The sequence below is a fragment of the Rana temporaria genome, chromosome 5 (genome assembly GCF_905171775.1).
Source record: "Rana temporaria chromosome 5, aRanTem1.1, whole genome shotgun sequence".
NCBI classification, from domain to species: Eukaryota; Metazoa; Chordata; class Amphibia; order Anura; family Ranidae; genus Rana; species Rana temporaria.
In genome coordinates this window covers 321828935-321841132 of record NC_053493.1, presented here as the reverse complement: position 1 = coordinate 321841132, position 12198 = coordinate 321828935, and the positions used below count along the sequence as shown (strand labels likewise).

The 12198-nt window shown below is 42.2% G+C and overlaps 1 protein-coding gene across 1 annotated transcript in view; it reads right to left on the bottom strand.

Moving 5' to 3' along the window:
• LOC120940997 (lipoxygenase homology domain-containing protein 1-like) overlaps positions 1-12198 on the bottom strand; it is a 470937-nt gene that overhangs the window by 411958 nt on the left and 46781 nt on the right. Inside the window, exons 2-3 of the mRNA XM_040354208.1 lie at positions 4023-4680; positions 832-1003 (exon numbers count right to left, since the gene is read on the bottom strand). Coding sequence (XP_040210142.1) covers positions 832-1003; positions 4023-4667 — 817 coding nt within the window. The 5' untranslated portion in view covers positions 4668-4680. The remainder of the gene's footprint in view (positions 1-831; positions 1004-4022; positions 4681-12198) is intronic.

Genomic DNA, 12198 nt, shown 5'->3' with positions numbered 1-12198 from the left:
TACTCAGTTGCAGAATTGTCGCTGTCATTACTTTTATTTTTTTATGACGAATTTCCCCACAAAACGCTATCGCACAATTCTGCAAGTGATTATAATTTATTATCGCTGTTTTCTAGCTGTTCTAAAACCATTCTTTACATAAAGGGACACTTTTGGTTGCTATGGACAATCTACAGTTTGCAGGCAGAAAGAACAGTTTTTATTATATAAAAGAACATGTAGGGCACTGGGCAGACCACTAGGGACAAGGGGGGTGTGTATTTTTTACATACAGTACTGTAATCTATAAGATTACAGCATACTGTATGTAAGGTGTTTGTTTACTTTTTTGAATTTGGCGCCGTTCTCCGCCCCCGTGCGTCGTAACGTCGCAGGGAACGGAGATCGGCGGCACAGGAGGACACTGTGTGAATCGATCGAGGTCCCGCTCGCTCACACAGCGCGGTGGCATCGCTGGATCCAGGGACAAGGTAAGTAACTTTGTCTGTGGCTGCAGCGAGGCGAGCCCGAGTCTGGCTCGGGGATACCGCTTTTGGTATAAAAATCTCACCCCGAGCCAGACTTGGGAATACCGCTAGGAGGGTTAAGGCTTACCTGTAGCTACCCAGGATATCTCCTAAACCTGCACGGTGTAGGAGATATCCTACTGTGTCTGCATGTGCCAAAGTCATTATAACAGGTGCATCAGGAAGACACATCTGTAGTGAGTGTTTGGTAAATGTCACATCCACTGGTTTATAAACATATATATATATATTTTATGGTTACAGTCAGAGTTTTTAGCTTTAACTATAAAAAGTTATTTACAGAGAAGTGACGTATTCTACTCACGGCTTTTCAGGTCTGGTTTTGATCTGGCCTTGGGAAACACTCGCTGGGAGATGCCAGGTAATTTAGGAGGTAGATATTCCCTCTCAGAGTTGTAATTTGCAGGTTTAAAGGGTTCTCTCCCAGCTGCCACTATTGTTCCAGAACTTAGCAGGAGGGCATGCATACTAAGAATCTGAAGGAAAAAAAACACAAGAAGAATATTGTAGCAAAATTACAATAGCAGGACATTTAAAGTGAACTGATATGGGACTAGAATGATTGTAGCTAAAATGCATACTGCAAAGCATGCAATATCTTATTCAACATCACCAATTTCTTTGTGAACGTAAAATGGGTTTGCAAGCCACAAGTGAAAACAATCAGACATATGCCAGTGCTATTTAGCAAACATTGCAACTGTTATTGATATCAGAAAGTTCATCCAATTTACCTCAACATAAAAGGCACTTTTTACTATTCAGGCCCCCCCCCCCCCCAGGTTTTCTAAAAAGTCATACTTACTTAAACTGTAATTCTGGGGGATCTTCCCCGTTTAGCTTGTTCAACACTGCACATCCACTCTTTAAAATCTTCCTAGGCCTGGAGTATGCCCCAAGTGCATGTGCAGCACTACAATTGTACTTACCGTATTCTGTAGTAATGTTAGAGCTATATAATCTCAAAAGCACCTGCACTGTATAAATTCCATTCTCTCTGCTGTCTGTATCACAGATTACCCTCAGCTCTACTGCAACACAAGTAGAGGTTCTAAGATTACCAGACAAAAGATTATTAGGGTCAACTGGTGCATTATAGCAAATGCATGGATAATACTATAATACTTAACACGAAGGCTATGCAACCTGTATGCATCTCAGGGCTTCCTTTATTAATTTTATCATATTACGATACACACCTTTTGTTTACATTTTTTATGGAAACTGTGTGAAACGATAAGGTGCTGTAATGTAAAAGATTTTAGCCAAAAGCCTTAAGCCTCGTACACACGACCGAGTTTCTTGGCAAAAACCAGCAAGAAACTTGCTGTTTTTTTTTTTTTTGCAGAGAAAACCGGTCGTGTGTACATTTTTCGACGAGGAAACTGTCGAGGATCCCGTCGAGCCAAAAAGAGAGCATGTCTTCTTTTTCCTCGACGGCAATGGAGAAACTTGCCTTGTTGAGTTCCTCGACAGCCTAACAAGGAACTCGACGAGGAAAACAATGTGTTTCGCCCGTCGAGTTCCTCGGTCGTGCGTATGAGGTTTTAGAAGCCCATTTAAATATGGTTCTTAGTAGTAGAAAAAAGGCTTCAATCAGGCTTAAAACATTTGATCATACACTGTCCTGCGATAACTAATTGTTGCCAGTTTAAAGTGTATGTACAGTGTAGCCATTTTTTAATAGAGTAGGAAAGGGTTAAAATCCCTGCCAGGTTATTGTTCCTTCACGTTCTGTCCCAGAGACGCAACCAGAAATGATAGGAAATCTCCTAAAGGGAGAAAACTCCTCTCTGAGGCAGTTGTTCCACAACAGGTGTTCCTATTTAAAGACGTACCCTCACCGTTAGACCCCTTTTACACTGGGGCATTTTTCAGGCGCTTTTGGGCTAAAAATAGCGTCTGTAAAGTGCCTGAAAAACAGCTCCCTTGCAGTCTTAGTGTGAAAGCCTGAGTGCTTTCACACTGAGGTGATGCGCTGGCAGGACGTTAGGAAAAACTCCTGCAAGCAGCATCTTTGGAGCAGGGAAGTAGCAGTGTTTACGCAGGTCCTCCACCGCTCCACCGCTCCTAAAGCGCCCCTGCCTATTGAAATGAATGGGCAGCGCTGCGCTGCTGAACTACGACAAAGCGCCACTGCAGCGTTGAAAACCTCCACAAAAGCGACGATAAAGCCCCTGCTAAAAATAGCGGCGCTCTAGTTTTTGCCTGAGTGATTGTAAACCTTTTATTCCCCCTTTCTTTTTAAATTACAAACATGTTATATTTACCTTCTCTGTGCAATGGTTTTCCACGAGAAGCCCTGATCCTTCTCTTATTGAGTCCCACACCGACTCTCCTTGCTCCTCCACCCCGCCAAGTGTCCTCATAGCAAGCCTTTTGCTATGGGGCCACTTGTGCATGTGTGCTCACTCCTGAGCTCTGCTCTTTGTGTCCAAAAGAGACACACAGAGTGTGGCTTGGCCCTACCCCTGCTCCCTCCTCACTGGTTGGTATTGACAGCAGCGGGAGCCAATGAGCAGGGAAAGAGCCTCTGCTCTCGTGCACATCAATGGATTGAGATTGGGCATAGATAAGTATAAGAGGGATGGGGGAAGCTGCATACTGAAGGCTTTTTACCCTAATGCAGAGAATGCATTAAGGATTAAAGCAAAAAACCTTCAGGCTTTATAATCAGTTTAGGGGAACATCACTCAGCAAAACCATCAAAGTACAAATACTGTATTTCACTTTATTGATAAAAGTGATAAATCCCTTTAGATTCAAAATACATGGACATTAGTTGTGATCAAACAGGTCTGGGTTCCATTCCTAAGCTATTTCATTAAGTGTACTCAAAATTTAGTTGTGAACCCCATTCTCATGGGGGAATCTTGTTATTCAATTTTGCCCATTTGTAGAGATTACGTAGAAAGCTTTAATGAAACAAAAGGCACAGGAAGCTAGGCACTGCCATCGGGGACATGTACAAATGCCATTAAAAAACTACACAGTGACAAATAAACCTTTTCACGCAGCTTCATGGACAGCTTTGAAAATAGACAACGTTACAGGCTTGAGGCTCCCTTTAAAGTTGTATGTTGTGTTATGGAACAGGGTGCCAAAGCATATTTAGCCCACCACTGCAAACCAAAGTATGGCACGTTATAGCAAAGTACTTCGTTCTTACACAAAACTGGCAGCTCTCCATAACATACACTGACAATATAATATAGCTGCTATGAGCCCACTCTTTTATAGTAAGGAGGCTAGGTTTTGCATTTTTTCAGATTGTTCGCTCTTATGACTCAGTTGCAAGAAGCAAAGTACTGCTTTATTCCTTATTTCTAACGCAAAGTTGCAGACTTAACCAATTGTTCAGGGTTTGAACAGAATGCATACCTGGAGATCCACCTTCAACCCAGGAAAACCCAAACCGTATATTTATTGGGCATTGTCTATGTAATTTCATCAGTAACCATGAATTCCGCTCATATAATGTATACAATAACTTACCCGCCTTCCATCTGTGCTGTATAGCTTGAAAACCGGGAACTGCAAAGTCTCTGAGACTTGATCAAGAAATGTATCAAAACTTTGTTTAGGCTTCCTATTTAGCACCAAGGTATATTTAGAATCTTTGTCTCCATTTTTAAATATAACAAAGTTCTTTGAGCTTCCAATCACAATAGTGTTTTCCCTCTTAAAAGGTGCAACTTCATTTTGGTGAACCAGCTGCACTACTCTTCTGCGTGCACTGATTGGTCTGCTACTCTGCCATAGTAATGGCTTCTTTCTAGCTCTTTCAAGATTTATTGGCTTTATCTTTCTTTGATGGGAACAAATGTAGGATTTGCCATCTTCAAGTTCCTGTAGAGAAGTTATGTGGTGCATTCCACGTGGTGTAGTAATATTTCTAACTCCGAAAGGCAAAGGTACTTTTTTGGATAAATTGTCTAGCAAGGCATCAAATGTCTTGAAGGATCGGTTGGAGACAACCATCTTTATTCCGTTAAACCGTGGGTCCCCACTTTTGTAGAATTGTATCCTTTTGGTGGATCCAGGATCTGCCATACGTGAATGTTGTGTAGACGAAGCATGTAGGCTTTCTGTGGAGTGTGCTTGAGCCACAGAGATGTTGGTGGATGTAGATTCACTCATTCTTGACAGTAACCTAAAGAAAAATCACATTGTAAACTATAAGAGGATATTTTTTACTATTATTTATACACAGCAACTAAACAAAAAGTATGCCAAATATGCTGCAGAAATGTCCCTCCACTGAGCCTGGCTGCAATTATTTTAACTGTGGGCAGCTAAAGCTGCTGCCTGTTCACTTGCTGGATTTACATAGACACACAGAGGTACACCTCCAGCTCTGAAACTCTCATTGGCCCTCTTATGACTCATCCTCTCTTTTTGGCAAAACTCACGAGAATGAGAGAGAGGGCTGTGCATGATGTCATAAGCCTAGGCAAGATATAGGAAGTGGGCTGTATAAGGTATTTACTGGCAGAAAAAAAACAAAATTTACTGTCCAAAGTTAAAACAACAAGGGCAGAAGATTTAATAGATGGAAAGATGAAAAATGTACTGAAGTTCCACTTTAATAACCTGCAGCTAGAAAATGGCATATGGAGTCTGTTTAGCTACGATGGACTATATCTCTATCTTTCTTTCCTTTCATCAGTCCAAGTATTTTCTGATGTAGGTTCTTCTAGTTCCTTGTAACTAGGGACAATATGGTAAAAAACACAGAATTTATTTTCTAACATGTTATTAACTGGATTATGGTATTGTGTAAATTGTCAGTTTTTCTAGCCAATGAGGCAGAAGAATACAAGTTTCAGGGCTGTCAATTTGCTAGATGTGCACACTGTTTAAGAAGCAAAGTCTAAGTACTGTTTTTTGGGTTGTTCCTTATTTCTAGCGCAAAGTTGCAGACTTAACCAATTGTTCAAGGTTTGAACAGAATGCAAACCTGGAGATCCACCTTTAACCCAGGAAAACTCAAACCGTATATTTATTGGGCATTGTCTATGTTATTTCATCAGTAACCATGAATTCAGCTCATATAATGTATACAATAACTCACCCGCCTTCCATCTGTGCTGTATAGCTTGAAAACCGGAAACTGCAAAGTCTCTGAGACTTACACAGCAACTTAACAAAAAATATGCCAAACATGCTGCAGAAATGTCCCTCCACTGAGTCTGGCTGCAATAATTTTAACTGTGGGCAGCTGAAGCTGCTGCTTGTCAATTTGCTAGATGTGCACACTAAAATATTTTGTTTCGGAATTTTGTTTTTGTCCGAAAATGTCTTTATTTAGTTACTCCCAAAATTTGTTTTATTTAGTTTCATTAAAACATGCATTTGTCCGAAGATCCAACATAATTAAGGTTGAATCTGTCATTGAAGGCTCATGGTGTCTGTCGAATGTTCTACATTTCCGGTCAAATTCCACCTACAAGCTATAGAAGAATTCTAATGTTGTATGACACTAGTAATAATTATATTTATAAATTATTATTACTAGTTAACCAACATTCAAATTCTTCTATAGCCTATGGGCAGAGCATTTGACCGGAAATGTACAATTGCGTTGTCGTACAGTTTAGCTGCTTGTCGAAACTTCAATGACAGATTCGACGTTTGTATGTTTTTCGCTGCTTCGTCGAATCTTCGTCGTTCTTGTTGAATGGTCTACCCCAAATGTCGAATCTTTTCTCTCTATGTAGAATAATGTTGGACTAATAGAGTTAAGGTTGGGCACATTCTGTCTCTATAATGTCGAATCTTTTCTCTCTATGTCGAATCTTTCCTCTCTATGTAGAATAATCTTGGACTAATAGAGTTAAGGTTAGGCACATTCGACCACAGGTTCGATAGACACAGATTGTTATTGTCAGCATCATGTCGAATCTCCTATCTATATCGAACTGCTGTAGTAGCATTTTTTTATGTCAGATGTTTCGGATTTCGGATTCTGCTTGTTCGTTCTCGTTTATTAAAGCGATAACGAAAATACCCGAAATTCGGACGAAAATGCATTCGGACGAAAACGAATGCACATATCTACAATTTGCTCCTTCATCTTCAAGTAAAGTTAGTCGTTCAGAAAAAGCAGGCAGTTTGGAAGTTCTAACTTCCCAGGCTGCTTATTTAAGTTCATAGACATAATTCATAGTGACCCTGACAAATCACCTTGACTGGCCAGAAAGTATGAACAGATTGACAGATTCTCCTAAATAAAACAGTGGACATGCCATTTGGTGTTTCAAAATACCAACAGGACCATCAGATGTTTCCCTTTGATGTAAAGTGTTATACACAGACAAGAATGCACATACAAATTTGCCATAGCCATTGGAAATAAACACTGTGCCATCCATCGATCATGAAACACGCGCTGCTGTTCATAAATCAGATGTGCTATTTTATTTTTTTATTTTTTGCTTGTTGAATAACAAATCTTCTTTGTATTTTTAGCCTTATGTATTAGAGGTGTACTTAACTGAAATAAATACATGTGATTAATAGTCCTTTATGGTTGATTTGTAACACAAGTGCAAACATATATAGTTGGAACAGTATGACCTCTAAGATGAAAGTACAATCTTTCTGGGATGATGTGAGTTAAATCTCTATGCCAGTGTGTCAGCCAATGTAAATATACATTCAGGACACAGACTCCATTCACTCTGCAGTATTTCATGGTGTTCTGCTCCCTGTCAATAATATCCCAGTCTAAAGCTCAGGCACCATGATGAACACACATTGTTATATATCACGACCAGTCAGTGTAAAACAGAATTGTTTAGATCCTGTCTATAAGTCACACTGACGAGCAAGATTTGAATGCACTGCTAAGTTTCTTGGCTAGTGATATATATAACAGCTAATTGATCAATTTTCTGCTAACTACTGAAATCCCTATACGTTGGCAGATTCACAGCATTTAGCAGATTAGACAGTTCTACATTGTTTTCAGCTGACAGGCAATATTATGAAATGCCTCCTTTACCAGGAATAGGTCAATAATACATAGAGGAACTCGACAACAAGAAAAGACAAATAGAAGGACTCTCATCATAAACCGGTACAGCAAGTGGCACACCAAACTAAAATGACCAGAATATTTCAAATAAAACCAGGGACATTGTATCACAATGCTTTCCTATGTTATTTCAGAGTTATACTACCCATGTTGGATCTTCTCTGCCTATAGAAGCTGCTGCTGTTCTAGGTCAAGAAGATCAGATGTTGAAGGACAATATTGTCTGTCAGCTGTAGATGTACAGTATGGGCCAGATTCACATAGAATTGCGGCCGTGTAACGTAACCCATTTACGTTACACCGCCGCAAGTTTTCAGTGTAAGTGCCCGATCCACAAAGCACTACCTGTAAACTTGCGGCGGTGTATCGTAAACACGTCCGGCGCAAGCCCGCCCAATTCAAATGGGGCGGGCACCATTTAAATTAGGCGCGCTCCCGTGCCGGACGTACTGCGCATGCTCCGTCTTGAATTTCCCGCCGTGCTTTGCGCGCAGTGACGTAATTTTTTCGAACGGCGACGTGCGTAGCGTCCATTCTTATTCCTGGACATCTTACGCCAAAACAAAAAAAAATTGAAATTCGACCCGGGAACGACGGCCATACTTTAACATGGCTCGACTAAAGTTAAGCCATGTTAAAGCAGGTGTAAAATTGCGACAGGAAAAAATTACTAGCGACGACGTAACGGTGGGAAAAATCGTTGTGGATCGCCGTAACTGCTAATTTGCATACCCGACGCTGGAATACGACGCAAACTCCCACCAGCGGTGGCCGAAGTATTGCATCCTAAGATGTCGGATCTTAGGGCTATCTATGCGGAAATGATTCTATGAATCAGCCGTATAGATAGGACAGGAGATACGACGTTGTAACAGGAGATACGCCGTTGTATCTCCTCTGTGAATCTGGCCCTATGTTAGCAGGCTATATTTTTGCTTCTAGGCTATTCTCTTTCAACCACTATATATAACTATTTATGTTGTCCCCCACATAATATGGGTGGCTGAAGTCTGCCCAAGTTGCCCATATGTGTTAGGTTTGACAATCACCATGGTTCAGGTCTAGCCTTCTGTTACCAGAAGAATGTCAGGACTCGGATCATCTGCTGGTGGCACTGTAGCTCCCAGAGCTGAAGGGTGCTATTTCGATGGCCACCAGTGAGTGTGTCTCAGCAGTCAGCTGATCTCAGTATTTAGGCTCCACTTGATTATGGCTGCTGGGAAGGTATATAATCCCTCCCTTAGTTGTTATCTGAGCTTCAGTGTTTTGTCTGCTAGCCATATTCCTGCTGACTGATCCCTCCTGTACCTTGTATCTAGTACCCTGTATCCCGTTACCCCAATCTCTGACCCCACCCCCCCTTGTTTACAGTCCCAGTTCTGCTTATGCCCTGTTAGTGTTTGCTCTCCTCCATTTGTATGTAGTGTACATAGTTAGATTGTTGGTTAATTTGGCTTCAGTGTCACATTTATTTTTGGCCCCTTTTTACACGGGCAATCTGATCAGGTCGACCTGTCAGTAGGGATGAGCCCGATTTTCGAGACAAACGTAAGTTCGACTCGGGTACATTGGGTATTCGCCTGTCCGCCGAACAGCAAACATTATGCAGTGTTCGCAGCAAATTTCGAAAGCTGCAGAACACCGTTAAAGTCTATGGGACACTAACATGAAAAAACAAAAGTGCTAATTTTAAAAGCTTATATGCAAGTTATTGTCATAAAAAGTGTTTGGGGACCCGGGTCCTGCCCCAGGGGACATGTATCAATGCAAAAAAAAGTTTTAAAAACTGAAGTTTTTTCAGGAGCAGTGAATTTCATAATGCTTAAAGTGAAACGAAAAAAAATAAAATGTTCCCTTGAATATTGTGCCTGGGGGTGTCCATAGTATGCCTGTAAAGTCGCGCATTTTTCCCGTGTTTAGAACAGTACTACAGAAAAATTACATTTCTAAAGGGAAAAAAAGTATTTTAAAACTGATGGCTGTAATGAGTTGTTGGGTCTTGGCAATATAGATAAAACTTATTGAAATAAAACGGCATGGGATTCCCCCCCAGTTCATTACCATGCCCTTTGGGTCTGGTATGAATATGAATACACCCCGAACAAAAATAAAAAAAAAATTGCGTGGGGGACCCCACAAAATCCATACATGGTCCTTTACATCTGGTATGGATTTTAAGGGGAACCCTGCGCCAAACTGTTTTAAAAGAAGGGCATAGGGGTCCCCCCATAATGCATACCAGACCCTTATCCGAGCACGCAACCTGGCAGACCACAGGAAAAGAGGCGGGGCTAGAGAATGCCCCCCTCCTGAACCGTACTAGGCCACATGCCCTCAACATGGGGAGGTGCTTCGGTGTTGCCCCCCAAAGAACCTTGTCCCCATGTTGATGGGGACAAGGGCTTCATTTCCACAACCCTTGCCCCGTTGATTGTGGGGGCCTGCGGGCGGGGGGCTTATCGGGATCTGGAAGCCCCCTTTAACAAGGGGACTCCCAGATCCTGACCCCCCTATGTGAATTGGTAAGGGGTACTAATTCACAAACAAAAGTGTCAAAAATAGTAAAAAAAACACTGCACAGAGCAGGTAAGTATAACATGTTTGTTATTTTTAAAGAAAAAAAACGAGACTTTAGTATCACTGTAACAACTTGGTAACTATGGGGTTGACTTACTAAAACTGGAAAGTACTAAATCTGGTGCAGCCATGCATAGAAACCAATCAGCTTCCAAAGCTTAAAGCGTTTGATAACCCCCCCATAAAAGGAACAGATCCTGTTCCCCTAAAGCATGTTATACAGCACAGCGCTTGTGCTGTGTAATTTGGCCCCCTGTATCACCTGTGATACCTGTCTGATCCTGCCAGTTTCTACCCTTCCCCTGTATGCTGACTCTGATATATCAGGGCTGCCAAGCTCTGACACCGGATAGGGGAGAGTCAGTACGTGCCTCCGTCATACGCAACCCTGCTCTCTGTTCCCTGTGTCCAGGGTCGGCGCTAGCGCAAGGCAACATGGGCACTTGCCTTACGGGGCCAGGGAACAGGGCGGAAAATTGACCGGTCCGTGACAGTTGGTCAATCATCGAGATAGCGTGTGTGTGGTGTGGGCTGCCGCTGCGGGCGGCATCTGAAGGACGAGTCCCCACAGTGACGCTGACCTGTGCAGTCACTCTGTCTCAGTGTGTGACAGTCTCACTGTCTCGTTCTTGGCTACACTGCCTTTGCGGCGCCTACTTCCTACGTCAGTGAGTGATGAAAGTGGCCCTGCCCCTGGTTCCCCTGGCCGCTCAGCCGCATGATGTGAAGGAGCTAGGGCTGCAGGAGGCGGAGCAACAGACAGACCGGACCCGCACCAGCAGGCAGTGCAGGCAGCCTGCGGCGTCATACTGGAGGCGACGACGACCTGATGAGGGACGGGAGCCGCCCGGTGCACAGATTGGTGTTCAGAAACAGGTAAGGGGGACGACCTGTTTTAAGGTTTCCTGTTTTAAAAAAAAATGCACTTTACAAAACCACAAATAGTTTGTTTGCTATCTTTCTCTGTAAAAGATAAATAAGTTAAACGATCACTTTAAGCATCATAACCATTAAAGCTTAATGAAGTACATATATAATGTATGGTGTGTGTGTGTGCGCACGTGTGCACATGTGCGTGCGTGCAAAATGCACCTTCGCCTAAATTGGCAAAAATCCTTGCACCGGCCCTGCCTGTGCCCAACCCCCCCTCCTCTCCCACATCCCCTCTCTGAGTGTCTGCTTGTGTCAGCGCCCAACCCCCCAACCCCCCTGCTCCTGCTGCTCCCATAGTTAACAATAAAAGCCCCCATCCCCTATGTCTGTGTTATATCATAAATATGCTTATCTGTAGTGATAACACAGTGTCTTCCTGCGATCATGTGACTCTTTGGCGCTGTCTTGCCTCTCTCCTCCCCAGCTGACGTCAGCTGCAGTGCCCGGCCTCCTCTGTGAGCCGGGCAGAGGGAAGAGGAGGCAACTGATCACAGGAAGACGCTGTGTTATTAGTACAGATAAGCATATTTATGATATAACACAGACACAGGGGAACTTATTGTTATAATACAGAGGGGATAGGAGCTTTTTATAAAAGTGGCTTAACGACCACTTTAATAAACAAGATGGTCCTTTCTTGGTCCACCAAATAATTAACTGAATCAGAGCCTGGTGGAAAGACTAGGTTATTAAACAGTCAGGATAGAGGTGCATGGTCATTTTTCAAATGAAACCCTTTACCGAGGTCATCCCATAGAGCTAGTAAAAATGAAAAAGTAGGGGGTAGAATTGTCTTTTACATGAGTAGATCTATAATTATAGAAAGAATTTTCCTCATTGATCTGCACATTATCAAAATGAAAACAGCTTCACTTTATTTGCTAAGATAAGCGAAAATTCTTTACTTCTTTAGTGAATAATCTTCCTCTGTGTGCTAAATGATCTTGTACCATAGCTAATATTTCCTTTGCATTGCTATGATATTAAATAAATTGATTGAGTAAATCTATGACTGTGTAAATAAAAAGCATTAGAGACAATAGGCTTATTTTACTAAAGGAATAAAGGCAGCGGAAATTCACCCAGCAAAGTGAATGTTAGTGAATAAGGTCTAGCTGTGTT